The following is a 23,657-nucleotide window of genomic DNA, read 5'->3' on the forward strand; positions in this document are numbered from 1 at the left end:
TTTAATTAGTGCGGTAAATAACTGCAAGAGGCTGAGGTTTTTTTGTTTGTTTTGTTTTTCCTCAAATTTCCCACAAAGATAGATATCTTATTTGTCTTTCTTGTTGAATTACATATAACAACATCACAATGTACTACTAAGGTAATATTTTTAAAGATGTTTTCATTTAATTATTAATAGAAATGTCTCCTCAAAAAATGTCCATCCTATTATTTTTATTATTTTTAAATAATCCCTCACCTCTACATTATAGCAGATGTTTTAAAATACGTTGTACTTTCAAACGTACATGTAAATATTATGTGGAATATCATTTAGGATAGCTGACTGTATTTTGTATTATTTGCAATTAAGGCAGGAAAGGAATTTTGCACATTGTTTATACATTTATACAAGTCCAAATACTATATACAATAAGACATGAGTCCACCTATTTAGGTGTAAATGTAGAGAGGAAAAGATAGATCAGATGTAAGGCTTTACTTCCAAACGCTGAAAAACGTTCAGTACATGAAGTTGTCTCCACAGCCTGAATATGAGGCTCCCTCCTGGGGGAACAAGAGGAAGAAATGCCGGAGGTTTATTACAATAGTGGAAGTGTCGTATTAAAAAACAAATGAGTAAGTCATGTCATGCCAACCTTTACATTAAGTTAAAGTACCACTGATAGTCACACACACATTCGGTGTGGTGAAATTGCTCTCTGCATTTGACCCATCCCCTTGTTCCACCCCCTGGGAGGTGAGGGGAGCAGTGAGCAGCAGTGGTGGCCGCGCTCGGGAATCATTTTTGGTGATTTAACCCTCAATTCCAACCAATGCTGAGTACCAAGCAGGGAGGTCATGTCTGCTGTTAAATGTTTTTAATGAATATATATATATACAGCTACATTTACATTTTAAAGTCCAAAGTATTGTTCCATATGGAGTTTTGCCAAGTATCACGGCTAAATGGAGACAAACATGGGTCATTTCGAAATACATCATCAATGTATATACCGCTTATATAACATCCTCAAAGTATGTCTAGATTAACACGAAGATATCATCTCAATTTTACACGGGCTAAAACTTTGGCAGTATTTTTAAACCGTAAAACAAGAAGAGAAACCGAAAAAAAGAAATTAACCCTTAAAAAAGAGAGGCGATTATAAAAATGTATAAATGGATGGATGGATGGTATCGAAAAAATCTACCAAAAATATTGTATTTTTTCAATGTTTGTATTTATTTGTTTCCAAAACTTGTTTCATTGCCAGTACAACTTTTTGTACAATGTCAATTTTTTTCCCCGATACCATATCTTACTGCCGGTGTTCTGGTTCCATAAAAAAATATTTTTGTCTCAAAATCGTGTAGCTTTATTCTGATGCTGAATGCAAATTCAGTAGTACTGACTGACGTGTTGAAAAGACACAACTTCCATTATACGCACGCTGTGCTCTGTTTTTGTCCACAGTTGGCGACAAAGTGCCTGCAGACATCAGGCTCACCTCCATCAAGTCCACCACGCTGAGGGTCGACCAGTCCATCCTAACAGGTGCAACCATTCACTACTCTCATTAAGGGACCTCATTTATCTACAACAGTGTTTTTCAACTACGGTGCCGTGAGATATTGACTGGTGTAACGTGGGAAATTATGCAACTTCACCTAATTGGTCCCAAAAATATTTTTTTCAAATTAATGATTATAATCTGCAAATTAAAGCTGCAAGCAGCGATGGACGGGACCGAATTTGAGGGCTCATAAAATCCAAACCGGAGCAGTAATTAAAACTCTTTAATCAACTTTTAATCAGAAGGGTTCAATCCCTCTCTTGTACTAATTTGAAGCCGACACGACAAACGCGCTCAGAGGAGATAATGTTTGAAAAAAGGTGACTGTTTTTACACAACTTTTGTTTTGAAGGGGGAATTGCAAACTTTCTGTTGATTTTTGCTGGGGGTTGTCAGTGTATGAAATATAGGTCTAAGTGAGACCTACATAGAGGTTTTTGTATCATGTCTCTACGACATTCCTACTGGGAGTTACAGGCAGTTTTGTCTGTGTTTTCTTCCTAGGGGGCGCTAGAGCGCAATTTTTAGTTTTTTTTTTATTTTATTTTTTATTAGATCGCAATTTTCGCCAGTCCTGATGTGTGTGTCCAATTTGGTGAGATTTGAAGCATGTTAAGGGGGTCAAATTACAGCTCAAAGAGGCGGCGGTATAATAATAAAACGCTAGAAATACAATAGGGTCCTCTGTCCCTAAGGGACTCGGTCCCTAATAATGTGCCGTTGCTTAGTGTCTGTGCTGTGTAAAGGTGTTCTAACGTTGTTCTAAATGTGTCCTAAATGTGTTCTAAAATGTGTCCTAATGGTGTTCTAAAATGTGTCCTAATGGTGATCTAAAAGGTGTCCTAAAGTTTGTATAAAAGGTGTTTTTTAAAAGGATGTCCTAAAAGGTGTTTTAAAGGAGTCCTAAAAGGTGTCCTACAGATGTCCTAAAGTTTGTATAAAATGTGTTTTAAAGGGATGTCCTACAGATGTTTTAAAGGTGTCCTACAGATGTTTTAAAGGTGTTCTAAAACGTGTCCTACAGATGTTTTAAATGTTTCCGACAGATGTTCTAAAGGTGTTCTAAAACGTGTCCTACAGATGTTTTAAAGGTGTACTACAGATGTTCTAAAGGTGTTCTAAAACGTGTCCTACAGATGTTTTAAATGTGTCCAAAAGATGTTCTGAATGTGTTCTAAAGGTGTTCTAAATGTGTCCTAAAGGTGTTCTAAATGTGTCCTAAAGGTGTTCCCTTTAAAACACCTTTTAGACAAACTTTAGAACACCTTTAAGACACATTTAGAACACCTTTAGGACACATTTTAGAACATCTTTAAGACACATTTTAGAACACCTTTAGGGCACATTTAGAACACTAAGGCACAAAGTGCTTAGCCAGCATTAATAGCGCGGATGAGTACATTCATTGTAAACAGTAAGCAAGTGTTAAATCAGGAACGCTCACTGGATGCTGACTGCTCATCATGTGACTACTGCCATCTTTTGACGCCCATAAGTCAATCGAGCGGTTACCTACAGCCACAGCTGTTTGGTTCTGGCGCTAATAGGACACTTGCGGCTTTTTGCTTTTGTAATCAGGCGCCTGCGAGTTAATCAGATAGGTGCTATCTATAGTGTCAGTAGAACATAGGTTGGTAGTTTTGGACATCCTGTGGTCATGGCTACTCGCTGGATACAAAACAGATGTGAGCCGTGTGGATGAAAGGACAACATGGAAAATATTCAAAGTGCTCTTTAAGGATGGATGCTGCATGAGTTTTATGTGAATCGAGACCTTAAAACACATGTCCTTCCCAACTGCCTTAATTGGTTGCAAACTCTTATCGGGTATTTTTAGTGTTTTGGCTGGTTCCCGCCCCTCCCGCCCTGCACGCCACTTCTTTACTTCTTTTCGCCATTTATGGCCAAACGGACTCTATCAGAACACGTGAGAACACCCTGATGACAGAGCGACACCTTTGCTGTCATGTAGCCCCTCTGAGAGGAAGGTGACGTGTCTTTGCCGTCATGTAGCCCCTCTGAGAGGAAGGTGACGTGTCTTTGCCGTCATGTAGCCCCTCTGAGAGGAAGGTGACGTGTCTTTGCTGTCATGTAGCCCCTCTGAGAGGAAAGTGACGTGTCTTTGCCGTCATGTAGCCCCTCTGAGAGGAAGGCGACATGTCTTTGCTGTCATGTAGCCCCTCTGAGAGGAAGGTGACGTGTCTTAGCTGTCATGTAACCCCTCTGAGAGGAAGGTGACGTGTCTTTGCTGTCATGTAGCCCCTCTGAGAGGAAGGCGACATGTCTTTGCTGTCATGTAGCCCCTCTGAGAGGAAGGTGACGTGTCTTTGCTGTCATGTAGCCCCTCTGACAGGAAGGTGACGTGTCTTTGCTGTCATGTAGCCCCTCTGAGAGGAAGGTGACATGCCGTTGCTGTTATGTAGCCCCTCTGACAGGAAGGTGACATGTCTTTGCTGTCATGTAGCCCCTCTGAAAGGAAGGTGACGTGTCTTAGCTGTCATGTCGCCCCTCTGAGTGGAAGGTGACGTGTCTTAGCTGTCATGTCGCCCCTCTGAGAGGAAGGCGACATGTCTTTGCTGTCATGTAGCCCCTCTGAGAGGAAGGTGACGTGTCTTTGCTGTCATGTAGCCCCTCTGAGAGGAAGGCGACATGTCTTTGCCGTCATGTAGCCCCTCTGAGAGGAAGGTGACCTGTCTTTGCTGTCATGTAGCCCCTCTGAGAGGAAGGTGACGTGTCTTTGCTGTCATGTAGCCCCTCTGAGAGGAATGTGACGTGTCTTTGCCGTCATGTAGCCCCTCTGAGAGGAAGGTGACGTGTCTTTGCTGTCATGTAGCCCCTCTGAGAGGAAGGTGACATGTCTTTGCTGTCGTGTAGCCCCTCTGAGAGGAAGGTGACGTGTCTTTGCTGTCATGTAGCCCCTCTGAGAGGAAGGCGACGTGTCTTTGTTGTCATGTAGCCCCTCTGAGAGGAAGGTGACATGTCTTTGCTGTCATGTAGCCCCTCTGAGAGGAAGGTGACGTGTCTTTGCTGTCATGTAGCCCCTCTGAGAGGAAGGCGACGTGTCTTTGCTGTCATGTAGCCCCTCTGAGAGGAAGGCGACGTGTCTTTGCTGTCATGTAGCCTCTCTGAGAGGAAGGTGGCGCTTGATGGTTGTCATTAGGACCGTGAATCTTTGGACACCACATGATTTGATTCGATTCGATTCTTAAGTGCAACGATTCCATTCGGAATCGATTCTCTATTCAAAATCAATACTTTTTAATAACAGTGGGTGCCAGTTCAATGGTTAATCATAAATTCCTGTATTAAAGAAAACTGGTTTTGTTTGATTAAAATTCTACCCAAACATTTGATAAAGTCAAATACAAATAAGTATCCCACTCTTCTCTTTTCTAAAGTAAATCGGTACAGCAGATATAGATCATCTACATCACATGTGTCAAACTCAAGGCCCGGGGGCCAGATGTGGCGCGCCACTTCATTTTATTTGGCCCTCGAAAGCCTGGAAATAATATTTTTCAACAAAGTACTGTAACTTTTCTCACAAAATGTATTCTTTCTTTCAATTTTGGGAGAAAAAATATATATATGTTCTTCATGTAATCGCAAATTATGTTCACTTAAATATTGTCTAATTATGCAGAAATCTATTATCAAACATTCAAACCATTTTTTAAATAGAAATAAATACTAATAATAATGATTTCAAAGCAAGTTATCCATCAAATTGTGCAATGTAAAAGTAGCAATAGATTTCATGGTAAAATTGTGAAATTTACGGTGGTTTTTACAGCATTTTTCTCTAAATGAAAAAAACAGTACTTTTATTTTTTTTTACTAATAAACTGTGGTGCTGTTTTGGCATTTTCAATATACAGCGAGAAATCTATAGTTGTTGATTTGCGGTAAAAAAAACTAAACAAAAAAAAACTGGCAGCTCAGGTGCCAAAATTTTACTGTAAAATTGCAGTTTTTTTTATCTCCAGTAAAAAAACTAATGTAAATGTTACACTAAAATTCTGGCAAGTGAGCTGCCTTTTTTTTACCGTGATAACAGCAGTACTGTTTTTCCATTTACACTAATATACACTAAATTTTGAGGTGAAATTATTGCAATTTACCATATTTTTTTTACATTTTAGATTAAAAAAAAATCTACTAATAAAATGCATGAAAAAAATTGTGTTAGAAACGGCCCTCTAACTGCGATGTGGCCCTCAGTAAAAACGACTTTGATCCCTCTGATCTACATCAACAATACGATTTGTCTGAGTGGCTGCACAGAACAGATTAGGAAAAAAAATAATTTACAAACTTGATTTAAAAAATTTTTTTAATCGATTAAGAATTGTTATTAATAAGAATCGCCATTAATTTCAATTGTTTTGTCATGCCTGCTTTGTTAAGAAAGCATGACAGCAAATTGACATATTTTTCCCTTGATGGACCTACAGGAGAGTCTGTGTCCGTAATCAAACACACGGACCCCGTGCCGGACCCTCGCGCTGTCAACCAGGACAAGAAGAACATGCTCTTCTCTGTAAGTCACCCCAGACGTCCATCGTTGGTCTCCAAGGAGACTTCCTTTCACCTAATGGCTTCCTCACAGGGCACCAACATCGCGGCAGGCAAGGCCGTAGGCGTGGTGGTGGCCACAGGCGGAAACACGGAGATCGGTAAAATCCGGGACGAGATGGCCGCAACGGAGCAGGAGCGCACGCCGCTGCAGCAGAAGTTGGATGAATTTGGACAGCAGCTCTCTAAAGTACTGGCATCGTGCCACGCTCCTTTGTGTGCCACCTGTGACAGCAACTCACGTTCATTATGTTTGCGCCTTCATTCCAGGTGATCACACTCATCTGCATCGCCGTGTGGCTCATCAACATCGGACATTTCAACGACCCTGTCCATGGAGGCTCCTGGATCCGTGGGGCCGTCTACTACTTCAAGATCGCCGTCGCTCTGGCAGTGGCGGCCATTCCTGAAGGTATTTCAGTGTTTCCCCAGCATACTTGTGGCGCTGCCTCTTTTGTGCTCTTATAGTTTGTGCGCTCATTGCTGTACAACAGCCATCGTGGCTTCATTGTCATACTTGCCAACCCTACCGATTTTCCCGGGTGACTCCCGAATTTCAGTGCCCCTCCCGAAAATCTCCCGGGGCAACCATTCTCCCGAATTTCTCCCGATTTCCACCCGGACAACAATATTGGGGGCGTGCCTTAAAGGCACTGCCTTTAGCGTCCTCTCTCTCCTGAAAAGGAGACTATTATATATGTGTCCGTTATCCATATCTTTATCTATAACCCATAAAGTAGGCAGGCACGGAGCTATTTCTCAGCGTGTGTTTATTCCAGCTGGCACGTTAATACACTGACACACAACATCTGGATTCCCATCATGCATTGCTTCAAAACTACGGCAAGTAGTAATGTCCAAAAACATAACAGAGACGAAGCAGAAGAACGAAGAAGAGACATGGCGACCACGAGTAAGAAGAAGAACGCTTGCAAGTTCCAAAATGATTGGAAAAAATAATTTAGGTTCATCCAGGACAGCTCGAAGGAGAAGGGGTATGCTGCCTGCACATTTTGTAGATCAGACTTTTATGTGTGTGTATATGTGTAAATAAATGAACACTGAAATTGAAGTATTTATTTTATATATATATATATATACCGTATTTTCCGCACCATAAGCCGCCCTGGGTTATAAGCCGTGCCTTCAATGAACGGCATATTTCAAAACTTTGTCCACCTATAAGCCGCATCTAACTGCGCTAAAGGAATGTCAAAAAAACAGTCAGATAGGTCAGTCAAACTTTAATAATATATTAAAAACCAGCGTGATGTGGGCGCCCATGGAGTCGTATATCAACATGGACGGAGCTGCGTCGTATATCAACATGGACGGAGCTGCGTGAAAAAAGCCACCCGGCCTCTTCGCGTAAACTTCCCTTAACCACTCGCTCATCTTTTCTTCATCCATCCATCCCTTCGAGTTAGCTTTTATGATGACGCCGGCTGGAAAGGTCTCTTTTGGCAAGGTCTTCCTTTTGAATATCACCATGGGTGGAAGTTTCTGGCCATTAGCATGGCAAGCTAGAACCACAGTGAAGGATGACTTCTCATTCCCTGTGGTGCGAATATTCACCGTACGTGCTCCCGTTGTATCCACAGTGCGGTTCACAGGAATATCAAAAGTCAGTGGAACCTCGTCCATGTTGATAATGTTCTCTGGCCGGATCTTTTTTTCAGCTATCTTGTTTTTACAATATGCACGGAAAGTAGCCAGCTTTTCTTGAAAGTCTTTAGGCAGTTGCTGTGAAATAGTAGTCCGTGTGCGGATGGAGAGATTGCGTCTTTTCATGAACCGGAAACCTGTCGCTTAGTAGGAGCCATTTTGTGGTCTTTACAGATGTAAACACACAAAGGAAATGAAACGTAATATCCGCGCGCTTCTTCTTCTTCTTCTACGCGGGCGGGTGGTTGCTTACAGTAACCTACTCAGTGGCCTAGTGGTTAGAGTGTCCGCCCTGAGATCGGTAGGTTGTGAGTTCAAACCCCGGCCGAGTCATACCAAAGACTATAAAAATGGGACCCATTACCTCCCTGCTTGGCACTCAGCATCAAGGCTTTGAATTGGGGGTTAAATCACCAAAAATGATTCCCGGGCGCGGCCACTGCTGCTGCCCACTGCTCCCCTCACCTCCCAGGGGGTGATTAAGGGTGATGGGTCAAATGCAGAGAATAATCTCGCCACACCTAGTGTGTGTGTGTGACAATCATTGGTACTTTAACTTTAACTTTTAACTTTAAGAAGAAGCGCTTCCTGTTCTATGGGGGCGGGTGCTTACCTTGGCGGTTGCTTGCGTAGAAGAAGAAGCACTTCCTCTTCTACGGGGAAAAAAGATGGCGGCTGTTTACCGTAGTTGCGAGACCGAAACTTTATGAAAATGAATCTTAATATTAATCCATATATAAAGCGCACCGGGTTATAAGCCGCACTGTCAGCTTTTGAGTAAATTTGTGGTTTTTAGGTGCGGCTAATAGTGCGGAAAATACGGTAGCTAGAATTTACTGAAAGTCAAGTATTTATTTTATTTATATATATATATATATATATATATATATATATATATATATATATATATATATATATATATATATATATATATATATATATGTAATAATGTATGTATATATATATATATATATAAGAAATACTTGAAATTCATTGAATTCTAGCTATAAATATACTCCTCCCCCCTTAACCCCGGCCCCGCCCATCTCAAACCCCCCCATTTTCCGCAATGAAGTAGTACATTGCTTACCATAGAAGAAGAACTTCTTTTTCTACGGGGGAAAATGAAGTTGGCGCCTGCTTACCGTAGTTGCGAGACCTAAACTTTATGAAAATGAAGTTTAGGTTTGTTGTGGCTCAATATTGGTCCATATATAAGGCGTACCGGATTATAAGGCGCACTGTCAGCTTTTGACAAAATTGGAGGGTTTTAGGTGCGCCTTATAGTGCGGAAAATACGGTACAGTACAGGCCAAAATGTTGGACACACCTCATTTCAATGCGTTTTCTTTGTTTTCCTGACTACCGGTATTCACATTGTAGATTGTCACTGAAGGCATCAAAACTATAACAACTGTGAACTGAAAACCATTTCAGGTGACTACCTCTTGAAGCTCATGGAGAGAATGCCAAGAGTGTGCAAAGCAGTAATCAGAGCAAAGGGTGTATAAAAATATGTTTTCAGTTATTTCACCTATTTTTGTTAAGTACATAACTCTACATGTGTTCATTCATAATTTTGATGCCTTTAGTGACAATCTACATAGTCATGAAAAAATAAAGAAAACGCATGGAGAAGGTGTGTCCAAACTTTTGGCCTGTACTTTGTCCTTAAACACCGCTTGCCGAGTGGCACTTCAGTGTTTAGAGTTTCACCTTTATCATTAGTTTTGGAGCCAAAATACGTCCATTCTACTGCTCATGTTTCTGCTTGTAAGTGTTCTGTGTGTGTGTTGTCTCACATGCACCTCGGCTCATATTAGCAGCAATGTTACAATGACTTATGAAAAAAAAAAAGTAAACATTTTTTCCAAAGGCAGTTTAGTAATTCATTAGTACAGCGGTACTTTATTAGTACCGTATACCATACAACCCTAGTTGTTAGAAGAAAAATATACATTAATACTATTGTTTTGTTTTATTTTTCAATTGTTGCTGCCTATTGTAAAAGTTAACACCGGCTGCACTGAATTCTGCCCTCCCTGAATGTTGGAATTTAGTTTGCCGAACATGTAAACAGTCCTTTAAAGAGGTAGACAAAAGTAACGAGGTGTTTTATTTATATTTTCCACAGTGAAGTAATACATTAGTATACACATGAAGTGCACATACATGTAGGAATCACGTTAAATTCATTATACAGTTTGGAATAAACTGAAGAAAAGTAATACAATCATGAAGGATGGCTGGAATACTTAAGCTTAATGCTAACGTACATTGAACCAGTTAATTGACAGGCTAACAAAAATGAGCAGAATGTACTTGTTCATCCATTCATTTTCTATAGGGCCTATTCTCATTAAGGCCAGGGGCAAGATGGAGCCTATCCCAGCTGACTTGGGACGAAAGGCGGGGAAGACCCTATGGTGGTCGCCAGCCAATCACAGGGCACATATAGACAATAATTCACACTCACATTCATACCTATGGGCAATTTAGTCTCCAATGAACCTAACATGCTTATTTTTGGAACGTGGGAGGAAAACCCCACACACGGGCAGATCATGCAAACCCCACACAGACATAATCAAATAGAGATCCCAACACGCGCATGGTGTAAAGTTAGATGTTATTGTGGGTGATAATGTCAAAATGAGGACAGTTTTCCCAGGCTTGAACAAGAAATGAATAGATTAACTTGAAATACCTGTCAGGTTCAAACACCGAATTATCTATTAAACAAGACAAGAAGCAAGGAATCACACAGACAGGATTTAATTTAGCTCATGAGGAGAGCGTTTGGACATGCACCCTTGCACAGTGTCACCCCACGTTCTGAGGAAAAAGTTCCACGCCTCCCCGTTTATTTGGGCATTCCCTGATTACATGGCTGCAGCTGCTTCTAAGGGGAGGGGTCTCGTTATGCAGCCGCTGCACTGGGTCATAAACAGTTAAAATAAAAGGTGTTTGGAGCATTGTCAGGTTTGCCCCCTCTCTGTTTCAAGATATCGGGTCCTGATAAGGCCCTTCCTGTGGCTGTCCAGATGTGAGAAACCGACACCTCTACGGCGCATTCCATCGCACACAGTGGAGATTTATAAGCTGTCCGCCTTTTGCTTGATAAGATCAAAGACAGCTTTGTGAGCACAAATGGATAGTAACCACAGGCCGCAGGGCAACCTGAACTGCAAGCAAACAAGTTGTGTGATAACTTATACAATTATTCTGACAATACCTCTCACTTCAACTTTTTTTTAAATTTTTTTACTCTTGCCGAGTGCCAATTGCGTTTCAGGGAGGATCATGTGCAAGGCCAGCTCGAGTGCTTATTCTGACAAGGCCATTCAGATGCACGTTTTTCAAAATAAAGCTTAGAACATTTTTATGCAATTTGAGATGTTTTCCACATTATTATTGCCAATAGTGCGTGAATAATAGACTATATACATCCATTCATACATTGTATTACTTAAATTTGTTTTTACATGTGTCAGCTTTCATTTTGGTGTGGCGGTGCGCCACAATTAATTACCTGTAGATGAAACCTTGCATTTTACAAGGGAATTAGTGACCATGTTTTGTTGTGTTGTCTATGTCCTCAACACCTCCCGCTGACTCTTCAGGTCTGCCTGCTGTCATCACCACTTGCCTGGCTCTGGGCACACGCCGCATGGCCAAGAAGAACGCCATCGTCCGTAGCCTACCCTCAGTGGAGACCCTTGGCTGCACATCCGTCATCTGCTCCGACAAGACCGGGACCCTGACAACCAATCAGATGTCTGTGTGCAGGGTAAGAAGTGTTCTGCTGAGAAGCTTCTGTGGTTTGGTTGAAATATCCAACGAAATAATGTCAAGGGAGTGTTGCGGAAACTTGTGACTCACTAGAGATGTGATGAAAGACCTAAATATTTAAACACAATTATTCTTACTGGTAATAATCCAACTTGGCTTTGAATCTTTGTTTGAGTTTGCTCTCTTAGTTCCTGTTCTGTTCATCTACATGTCACCCTGCTACATTCTTTTGGCCCCTGGCCTCCCCATGCATGGTCAAGTTGTGCTGTGGTCAGTAGTTTTCACAAAGTTAGTCACTCAAGCAGCATTGTGGGCAGTATTCTGCACAAAGTTAGTCACTCTAAATTGGGTTGTGGTCAGTATTCTGCACAAAGTTAGTCATTCACAAGTAGCATTGGGGTCAGTAGTTTTCACAAAGTTAGTCACTCACAAACATTATTGTGGTCAGTATTTTTCACAAAGTTAGTCACTCACAAGCAGTGGTGTGGTCAGTATTCTGCACAAAGTTAGTCACTCACAATTAGCATTGTTGTCAGTAGTTTTCACAAAGTTAGTCACTCACAAGTAGCATTGTGGTCAGTATTCTGCACAAAGTTAGTCACTTACAAGTAGCATTGTGGTCAGTATTCTTTACAAAGTTAGTCGGTCACAAGTAGCATTGTGGTCAGTATTCTGCACAAAGTTAGTCACTGACAAGTAGCATTGTGGTCAGTATTCTGCACAAAGTTAGTCACTCACAAGTAGCATTGTGGTCAGTATTCTGCACAAAGTTAGTCACTTACAAGTAGCATTGTGGTCAGTATTCTGCACAAAGATAGGCACTCACAAGTAGCATTGTGGTCAGTAGTTTTCACAAAGTTAGTCACTCACAAGCAGTCCCTTCTTCCTCTTTTTTTTTCTTCAAGTCAAAATTTTGTAAACTTTAGAAGAAGCAAAAACAAACTAATTTGCGTGGCCTAATTCAGCATTCGGGCTGCTATTTCTGGCTGTGACGGTGCGATTTCCCCCAAACCTTCCTATTCCACCCTGCACATTTTATCTGTGGTTCAAATAAGAGGGCTGTTGGCAACATTCACACGGATGCAGAGAGGGCGCCAACTTTCCAATGTAATTGCCACACTATATCCCCCCTCATGACTTCTCCTATGTATTTAAGTAACTAGGTATGTACATAACACACGCGCATTAGCTTTGGGGGTTGTTAGATAATATTAGCAATTTGGATAGCTAGTGTTAGATGTCATTGAATGTAAATTCTATCATTATAACAACATGACTGCAAATTGTTTGTTGCTTCTCTTGGACTGCTTTTGTACGTGTGCACACACTCTCTGCGCTTACGTGTTGATGAAACCGGGTGAGTGACTGCCGTAAACACCAATCCTTTTATTCGGGCCGGTTAAAACGTTTATTGCATAAACATTGTAATTGCGAAAAATCTAGCCAGTTGTCACACAAATGTGTTCTGTTAAACCACTAATGGTAACATAAGCCAGGCGTGGGTGTTCCAGTTATGTTTTTGCTTTGAAAAATGTAACTGAGGAAGTTGCAAACAGCACTATCAAGTTGTCATCCTTCATGGGAAATAAAAGACCAAAATATCCTGCCTAACTGGATTTGAAAGCCAAGGGGGAAGGTTTTTTAGCCTGGATTTAAACGATGTCAGGGAGGATCTGATGTGGAAAGGATGGCTGTTGTGCAAAGGTTTTATCTCGTCTGATTTTGGGCACAGCCAGGAGGAGCTGAGCTGTGGATGTTATAAAAGAAACAATATAAATGTTTACCATCAATCAATGGTGTATTTAATGGTACTTAAAAATCCTGGTGTGTTTGTGTGACATGATGCTAATGATGTGTTTGCTTTGCAGATGTTCATTATTGACCGTGCAGACGCCAGCCATTGTTCCTTAAAAGAATTCACTGTCACTGGTTCTACATATGCTCCAGATGGACAAGTGTGAGTCTTCATTGTGTCCTTTTTGGTCCTACTACTTGCTGACCTGTCATGTGCTGACCTGTTAGGTTCCAAGATGGCAAACAAGTCCAGTGTTCCAAGTACGATGCTCTGGTGGAGCTGGCCTCCATCTGCGCTCTCTGCAACGATTCCTCACTGGACTACAACGAGGTCAGGATGGACACGTAGTTTCACCGGGTCACACGTCTACCACCCCTCTTGGCGTGGGCTCACATTGTGTTTGCTTGTCCTGGCAGACCAAAGGTGTGTATGAGAAGGTGGGCGAGGCCACGGAGACGGCCCTCACGTGTCTGGTGGAGAAGATGAACGTGTTTGACACGGAAGTCAAAGGACTTTCCAAGATCGAGAGAGCCAACGCGTGCAATTCCGTACGTAACATTTGCAACTTTGTTCACACGAGACGAAGGACGACCACACGGATTCTGTCGTGTTTAAAGAAAGTGGGTTTGAAATGTGCAGGTGATCAAGCAGCTGATGAAGAAAGAGATCACGTTAGAGTTCTCCAGAGACAGGAAGTCCATGTCGGTGTACTGCACCCCCAACAAGGCTCGCTCCTCTGCAGGGAAGATGTTTGTTAAGGTACACCTGACTTCAACACTTACATGGGACCTATGATGTTTCTGACACATAAACCTGACTTCAACACTTACATGGGACCTATGATGTTTGACATGTAACCCTGACTTCAACACTTACATGGGACCTATGATGTTTCTAACACATAAACCTGACTTCAACACTTACATGGGACCTATGTTGTTTGACATGTAACCCTGACTTCAACACTTACATGGGACCTATGATGTTTCTGACACATAAACCTGACTTCAACACTTACATGGGACCTATGTTGTTTGACATGTAACCCTGACTTCAACACTTACATGGGACCTATGATGTTTGACACATAAACCTTACTTCAACACTTACATGGGATCTATGATGTTTGACACGTGAACCTGACTTCAACACTTACATGGGACCTATGATGTTTGACATGTAAACCTGACTTCAACACTTACATGGGACCTATGATGTTTCTAACACATAAACCTGACTTCAACACTTACATGGGACCTATGATGTTTGACATGTAAACCTGACTTCAACACTTACATGGGATCTATGATGTTTGACACGTGAACCTGACTTCAACACTTACATGGGACCTATGATGTTTGACATGTAAACCTGACTTCAACACTTACATGGGACCTATGATGTTTCTGACACCTGACTTCAACACTTACATGGGACCTATGATGTTTCGGACACCTGACTTCAACACTTGTATGGGACCTATGATGTTTCGGTTCGGACACCTGACTTCAACACTTACATGGGACCTATGATGTTTGACACATAAACCTGACTTCAACACTTACATGGGACCTATGATGTTTGACATGTAAACCTGACTTCAACACTTACATGAGACCTATGATGTTTCGGACATCTGACTTCAACACTTACATGGGACCTATGATGTTTGACATGTAAACCTGACTTCAACACTTATATGGGACCGATGATGTTTCTGACACCTGACTTCAACACTTACATGGGACCTATGATGTTTCGGACACCTGACTTCAACACTTACATGGGACGTATAATGTTTTGGACACCTGCCTTCAACACTTACATGGGACCTATGATGTTTCTGACACATAAACCTGACTTCAACACTTACATGGGATCTATGATGTTTGACATGTAAACCTGACTTCAACATTTACATGTGACCTATGATGTTTCTGACACGTGAACCTGACTTCAACATTTACGGTACATGGGACCTATGATGTTTCTGACACCTGACTTCAACACTTACATGGGACATATGATGTTTGACACGTAAACACTTACATGGGACCTATGATGTTTCGGACACCTGACTTCAACACTTGTATGGGACCTATGATGTTTCGGACACCTGACTTCAACACTTACATGGGACCTATGATGTTTGACACGTAAACCTGACTTCAACACTTACATGGGACCTATGTTGTTTGACATGTAACCCTGACTTCAACACTTACATAGGACCTATGATGTTTCTGACACATAAACCTGACATCAACACTTACATGGGACCTGTGATGTTTGACATGTAACCCTGACTTCAACACTTACATAGGACCTATGATGTTTCTGACACATAAACCTGACATCAACACTTACATGGGACCTATGATGTTTGACACGTGAACCTGAATTCAACACTTACATGGGACCTATGATGTTTCTGACACCTGACTTCAACACCTACATGGGACATATGATGTTTGACACGTAAACACTTACATGGGACCTATGATGTTTGACACATGAACCTGAATTCAACACAATGATGTTTCTGACACCTGACTTCAACACTTACATGGGATCTATGATGTTTCTGACACCTGACATCAACACTTGTATGGGACCTATGATGTTTCTGACACCTGACTTCAACACTTACATGGGACCTATGATGTTTGACACGTAAACCTAACTTCAACACTTACATGGGACCTATGTTGTTTGACATGTAACCCTGACTTCGACACTTACATGGGACCTATGATGTTTGACACATAAATCTGACTTCAACACTTGCATGAGACCTATGATGTTTCGGACACCTGACTTCAACACTTACCGTACATGGGACCTATGATGTTTGACACACAAACCTGACTTCAACACTTACATGGGACCTTAGTATTCATTAAGTACCACCATAATGACTGCATTTAAAATACAGTAGTGTAGTAGGCCTAAGTATTCAAAAAGTACCACCATAATGACAACATTAAAATACAGTAGTATTGTAGGCCTTCATTAAAAACAAGGCAGAGGATTAATTTAACAAGTATATTTCATATTTTTGGCCACTGTAACATTATACATAGTTTGAACATTAACACTGTGTTTGACTATAGGAAAATACCATTTGTGGTACTTGTAGCCCAGTTTGTGAATCACTGATCTTGACCACAAGAAAGTGTTGTAAGTGTAAAAATCCTCATAGAAAAAAATCTGCTCTTTTAACCAGGGAGCCCCCGAGGGAGTGATTGACAGGTGCTCACACGTCCGTGTGGGCCACAACAAGGTGGCCATGACCCCCGCCATCAAGGACAAGCTGATGTCTGTGATCAGGGAGTACGGCACAGGCAGGGACACTCTGCGCTGCCTGGCTCTGGCCACTCGGGACAACCCTGTGGACAAGAGTGACTTAGTACTGGAGGACTGCACTCGCTTCATTGCCTATGAAGTAAGTACCATTACCCCCCCCGCCCACGTGAACTACATCGTCTTGTTTCATTGCGTATAAAGTTGGTACTATTAACTCACATGAACTACATCATCTAGTTTCATTGCCTATGAAGTAAGTACTATTAACTCACATGAACTACATCATCTTGTTTCATTGCGTATGAAGTAATATTAACTCACAAGAACTACATCATCTTGTTTCATTGTGTATGAAGTAATATTAACTCACATGAACTACATCATCTTGTGTTTCCATCCCAGACTGATCTAACATTTGTGGGCTGCGTGGGCATGTTGGACCCTCCCCGGGCGGAGGTGGCAGCTTCCATTAGACTTTGCCGTCTGGCAGGCATTCGTGTCATTATGATCACGGGTGACAACAAAGGTATGTGCTTGTGTACTCGGACTGTCCCCAAGACCAAAATGGTGTCAGAAGATGTCAATTTATCTGCTCTCCGCCTCACTTCAGGCACGGCAGTCGCCATTTGCAGACGCATCGGTATTTTCGGAGAGGACGACGACGTGTCCAGCATGGCGTACACCGGCCGGGAGTTTGACGACCTGTCCCCTTCGGCACAAAGGGAGGCGGTGGTCAAGGCTCGATGCTTTGCCCGCGTGGAGCCGTCCCACAAGTCCAAGATTGTGGAGTATTTGCAGTCCTACGATGAGATCACGGCCATGGTGAGAGACATGTTGTCAGCCTGTGGCGTCACCTAACTGTTGTGGTGCTTATCGCCTCTCAGACCGGCGACGGCGTGAACGACGCCCCCGCTCTCAAGAAGGCGGAGATCGGCATCGCCATGGGCTCGGGCACGGCGGTCGCAAAGACGGCCTCCGAGATGGTGCTGGCTGACGACAACTTTGCTACCATCGTGGCTGCTGTGGAGGAAGGTCGAGCCATCTACAACAACATGAAGCAGTTCATCAGATACCTCATCTCCTCCAACGTGGGAGAGGTTGTCTGGTAGGTTCCCTCTGCACTTACACTGAAGTACTACTGCAGTACTTTCATCATGCACTCACACTGAAGTACTACTGCAGTACTCTCATGATGCACTTACACTGAAGTACTACTGCAGTACTCTCATCATGCACTTACACTGACGTACTACTGCAGTACTCTCATCATGCTCTTACACTGAAGTACTACTGCAGTACTCTCATCATGCTCTTAGACTGAAGTACTACTGCAGTACTCTCATCATGCTTTTAGACTGAAGTACTACTGCAGTACTCTCATCATGCACTTACACTGACGTACTACTGCAGTACTCTCATCATGCTCTTACACTAAAGTACTACTGCAGTACTCTCATCATGCTCTTAGACTGAAGTACTACTGCAGTACTCTCATCATGCTTTTAGACTGAAGTACTACTGCAGTACTCTCATCATACTCTTACACTGAAGTACTACTGCAGTACTTTCATCATGCACTCACACTGAAGTACTACTGCAGTACTCTCATGATGCACTTACACTGAAGTACTACTGCAGTACTTTCATCATGCACTTAGACTGAAGTACTACTGCAGTACTCTCATCATGCACTTAGACTGAAGTACTACTGCAGTACTCTCATCATGCACTTACACTGAAGTACTACTGCAGTACTCTTATCATGCACTTACACTGAAGTAATACTTCAGTACTCTCATCATGCACATAAACAGAAGGACTACTGCAGTACTCTCATCATGCACTTACGCTGAAGTACTACTGGAGTACTCTCATCATGTACTTACATTGAAGTAATCTCATCATGCACATAAACTGCAGTATTCTTCCTATCATGCACATAAACTGCAGTATTCCTCCTATCATGCACATAAACTGCAGTTTTGTTATCATGCACATAAGGTGCAGTATTCTTCCTATCGTGCACATTATGTGCAGTATGTTTCCTATTGTGCACATAAAGTGCAGTATTCTTCTTATCATGCACATAAAGTGCAATATTCTTATGCACATAAAGTGCAGTATTCTTATCATGCACATATAGTGCTATATTCTTCTTATGTGCATAAAGTGCAGTATTCTTATCATGCACATAAAGTGCAGTATTCTTCTTATCATGCACATAAAGTGCAATATTCTTCCTATCCTACACATATAATGCAGTATTCTTATCATGCACATAAACTGCAGTATTCCTCCAATTATGCACATAAAGTGCAGTATTCCTCAAAGTGCAATATACATCAAGTGCAGTATTCTTCCTATCATGCACATAAACAGCGGTATTCTTCTTATCATGCACGTAAACTGCAGTATTCCTCCAATTATGCTCATAAAGTGCAGTATTCCTCCTATCATGTACATAAAGTGTAGTATTATTCCTATCATACACAAAGTGCAGTATTCCTCCCATCATGCACATAAAGTGCAGTATTCTTCCTATCATGCACATAAAGTGCAGTATTACTCCTAGCATGCACATAAAGTGCAGTATTTGTTGTCCTCATCAAGTCCCCGCTGGTCTTGTTTGTGTGCAGCATCTTCCTGACGGCGGCTCTGGGCTTCCCCGAAGCTCTCATTCCAGTGCAGCTCCTGTGGGTCAACCTGGTGACTGACGGGCTGCCAGCCACCGCTTTGGGCTTCAACCCGCCAGACCTGGACATCATGAACAAATCTCCTCGCAACGCTCGCGAGCCCCTCATCTCTGGATGGCTGTTCTTCCGATACCTGGCCATCGGATGTAATCATTTCTACTTGTTAATCAACACAGCAGCACATTTAAGTCAACAGTTTCCCCATGACGTGTATAATAATAATAATAATAATAATAATAGTAATGATAATGAATAATGTTTTCGTAGGTTATGTTGGTGCTGCCACTGTGGGTGCTGCTGCCTGGTGGTTTGTTGCTGCTGAAGACGGACCAAGGATCACATTTTACCAACTGGTATAAAATACAAGCCTAATCGTCATCACGTCAACGAACTTTGACGACGATGTTTGTTGTTGTTTACAGAGCCACTTCCTGCAGTGTGGTCCAGACAGTCCTGACTTCCAGGGTCTGGACTGTAAAGTGTTTGAGTCTCCTTACCCAATGACCATGGCCTTGTCAGTGCTGGTCACCATTGAGATGTGCAACGCTCTGAACAGGTGTGCTCCTCACCGCTACTATGTTTTTAGTTTACTTTAAACACGTGTGCTCTTCACCGTTATGGTTTAATTTACTTTAAAAAGGTGTGCTCTTCACCATTACCATTTTTCGAACTATAAGTCTCAGTCTTTTTCATAGTTTGGCCGGGGGTGCGACTTATACTCAGGAGCAACTTTTGTGTGAAATTATTAACACATTAGCGTAAAATATCAAATAATATTATTTAGCTCATTCACATAAGAGACTAGACGTATAAGATTTCATGGGATTTAGCGATTAGGAGTGACAGATTGTTTGGTAAACGTATAGCATGTTCTATATGTTATAGTTATTTGAATGACTCTTACCATAATATGTTACGTTAACATACCAGGCACGTTCTCAGTTGGTTATTTATGCCTCATATAACGTACACTTATTCAGCCTGTTGTTCACTATTCTTTATTTATTTTAAATTGCCTTTCAAATGTCTATTCTTGGTGTTGGCTTTTATCAAATACATTTCCCCAAAAAATGCGACTTATACTCCAGTGCGACATATGTTTTTTTCCTTCTTTATTATGCATTTTCGGCCGGTGCGACTTATACTCCAGAGCGACTTATACTCCGAAAAATACGGTATTTTATTTTTAAAGTACTTTAAGCAGGTGTGTTCTTCACCATTATTATTGTTTTAAAATACTTTAAACAGGTGTGCTCTTCACCGTTATGGTTTTAATTGACTTTAAAAAGGTGTGCTCTTCACCAATGTTCCCTCTAATTGTTCATGTGTGTGAGCAAACACAAAAACTCCCTGAGCATTCAGTGGAGCACATGTGAGCAACATCACACGTGGCAATACCAGCAGCACACCTTTCTCAAACCAATCTTTTATAATAGCACTCAAATGAGAGGAGTCATTTTCATATTGTACAATATGTCTGGGTGGGGGTCCTGCTTTGGAAATCATTTGTACCCCTTTCAGAGATCACATTTAGTTCCCCTTAAACATGCTCATGTTGCACAATGAAATGTAAGCATAGGATGAAGTGTGCATTCCTGTAACTTTCTCTGGTAACAGCATTCCATGATTAATATCAATAAATTAACATTAATAATAAATGACAGTAGAATAAGCACACGTATGACTGAGGAGTCATAGTGTAACTTTGTGTGGTTGTCATCACGTGAGCTGCACATGACACATCATTGGCTAGCTTACATCCACCTCATGAGACATAGCCCATACTTGCCAACTCTCCCGGATTTTCCGGGAGACTCCCGAAATTCAGCGCCTCTCCCGAAAACCTCCCGGGACAAATTTTTCCCAAAAATCTCCCGAAATTCAGGCACACAATATAAACAGCGTACCTGCCCAATGACGTTATAACTGTAGAATGATGGAGGGCGAGTTCTTGGTTTCTTATGTGGGTTTATTGTTAGGCAGTTTCATTATCGTCCTCCCAGCGCGGTAACAACACACAACAACAGCAGTCACGTTTTTGTCTACTCTAAAGCAGTTCGTCTGCCGTAAACAGCAATGTTGTGACACTCTTAAACAGGACAATACTGCCATCTAGTGCATTTGATGAAAGCACTTTTTGCGTGCCACACAGCAATGCATCATCAGAGAGGGCGTTCAGCATGGTTAGAAAAATGGTGACAAATAGAACAAGGATGGACAATTCAACCCTTAACTCAACAATGAGTAGATGAGTGTTATGTGTGTGTATATGTGTAAATAAATGAACACTGAAATTCAAGTATTACTTTTATTTATATATATATATATATATGTATATATATATATATATGTATATATATATATATATATATATATATATATATATATATATATATATATGAAATACTTGACTTGGTGAATCCTAGCTGTAAATATACTCCTCCCCTCTTAACCACGCCCCTCCCCCAACCACGCCTCCCACCCCCCACCTCCCGAAATTGGAGGTCTCAAGGTTGGCAAGTATGCATAGCCTCAGCGCCGCCCTGGCGCCGTTTTGTACTGTTTTTGTACTTATTTTGATTATTGTTTCTCAGCTGTTTGTAAATGTTGCCGTTTATAAATAAAGGTTTATAAAACAAAACAAAACAAAAAAAATAACCCCCCCCCAAAAAAAAAACCCTCCGCGCATGCGCATAGCATAGTTCCAACGAATCGATGACTAAATTAATCGCCAACTATTTTGATAATCGATTTTAATCAATTTAATCGATTATTTGTTGCAGCCCTAGTTTGAAGCAGTGTTATGATAAATGTACCCATGTTATACAGCATATAAATGATGGTTAAGTGTGAAGCCGTGTTATGATAAATGTTGTTTATCATATATATGATGACAGTTATGTTAGAATCAGTGTGATGGTAAAGGTGTGTTTATGTCCACAGCGTGTCTGAGAACCAGTCTCTGCTGCGTATGCCTCCATGGGAGAACGTGTGGCTGCTGGGGGCCATCTGTCTGTCCATGTCCTTGCACTTCCTCATCCTCTATGTGGAGCCTCTTCCAGTAAGAAACTGTTCACTAATACCAAACATGTTTACAAAGGAGACACTTGGTCTGCACTAAGTAGTCCCTGCAAAATGTTGTCATGATCCTGACAAGCAACCATTTCACTCTTAAGACTATTTGTCATGTTTTATTGTTCTATCATTGTGACCTATGTCTAGGATTATGCTATAGCCTAGCATCTTACCTTTTGTAAATGACTTTAGTCAAATAGAATAATGTGTGTTTACTGCAGGACTGCTTGTATCGCACATTATATCATACCTAAGTGAACACAGTGCAGGACTGCTTGTATCGCACATGATAGCACACACAAGTAAACATCCCGCAGGACTGCTTGTATCAAAAATGATATAATATACAAGCACACTGCAGGACTGCTTGTATCGCACATGATCTCACACACTAACATTCCACAAGACTGCTTGTATCGCACATGATATCCCACAAGTAAACACTGCAGGACTGCTTGTATCGCACATATCACACACAAGTTAACATGCAGCAGGACTGCTTGTATCACACACAAGTAAACACTCTGCAGGACTGCTCGTATCGCACATATACACTGCTCGTATCGCACATATACACTGCTCGTATCGCACATATACACTGCAGGACTGCTTGTATCAAACATATCATACACAAGTAAACACTGCAGGACTGCTTGTATCAAACATGATATCACACACATAGGGGCGGCATAGCTCGGTTGGTAGAGTGGCCGTGCCAGCAATTTGAGGGTTGCAGGTTCGATTCCCGCTTCCGCCATCCTAGCCGCTGCCGTTGTGTCCTTGGGCAAGACGCTTTACCCAACTGCTCCCAGTGCCACCCACGCTGGTTTAAATGTAACTTAGATATTGCGTTTCACTATGTAAAGCGCTATATAAATATAATTCACTTCACACACTTCACTTCACATGTAAACACTATGCAGGGATGCTTGTATCGCACATGATATAACACACAACTAAACACGCTGCAACACTGCTTGTATCACACATGATATAACACACAAGTAAACACGCTGCAACACTGCTTGTATCACACATTATATCATACCCAAGTAAACACGCTGCAGGGCTGCTTGTATTGTACATGATATCACACACAAGTAAACACGCTGCAGTACTGCTTGTATCGCACATGATATCACACACATGCAAATACTCTGCAGTACTGCTTGTATCGCACATGATATCACACACAAGT

At 41.6% G+C, this 23,657-nt stretch overlaps 1 protein-coding gene across 1 annotated transcript in view; it reads left to right on the forward strand.

Moving 5' to 3' along the window:
* Positions 1–23,657, forward strand: part of atp2a2b (ATPase sarcoplasmic/endoplasmic reticulum Ca2+ transporting 2b) — a 48,526-nt gene that overhangs the window by 22,664 nt on the left and 2,205 nt on the right. Inside the window, exons 6-22 of the mRNA XM_061966470.1 lie at positions 1,459–1,539; positions 6,013–6,098; positions 6,168–6,323; positions 6,404–6,545; positions 11,422–11,588; positions 13,459–13,547; positions 13,613–13,715; positions 13,802–13,933; positions 14,025–14,144; positions 16,612–16,830; positions 17,094–17,217; positions 17,302–17,513; positions 17,576–17,796; positions 19,328–19,530; positions 19,652–19,737; positions 19,807–19,940; positions 22,328–22,445. Coding sequence (XP_061822454.1) covers positions 1,459–1,539; positions 6,013–6,098; positions 6,168–6,323; positions 6,404–6,545; positions 11,422–11,588; positions 13,459–13,547; positions 13,613–13,715; positions 13,802–13,933; positions 14,025–14,144; positions 16,612–16,830; positions 17,094–17,217; positions 17,302–17,513; positions 17,576–17,796; positions 19,328–19,530; positions 19,652–19,737; positions 19,807–19,940; positions 22,328–22,445 — 2,393 coding nt within the window. The remainder of the gene's footprint in view (positions 1–1,458; positions 1,540–6,012; positions 6,099–6,167; positions 6,324–6,403; positions 6,546–11,421; positions 11,589–13,458; positions 13,548–13,612; positions 13,716–13,801; positions 13,934–14,024; positions 14,145–16,611; positions 16,831–17,093; positions 17,218–17,301; positions 17,514–17,575; positions 17,797–19,327; positions 19,531–19,651; positions 19,738–19,806; positions 19,941–22,327; positions 22,446–23,657) is intronic.

This window comes from Nerophis lumbriciformis, linkage group LG11 (assembly GCF_033978685.3).
Source record: "Nerophis lumbriciformis linkage group LG11, RoL_Nlum_v2.1, whole genome shotgun sequence".
In the NCBI taxonomy this organism is placed as follows: Eukaryota; Metazoa; Chordata; class Actinopteri; order Syngnathiformes; family Syngnathidae; genus Nerophis; species Nerophis lumbriciformis.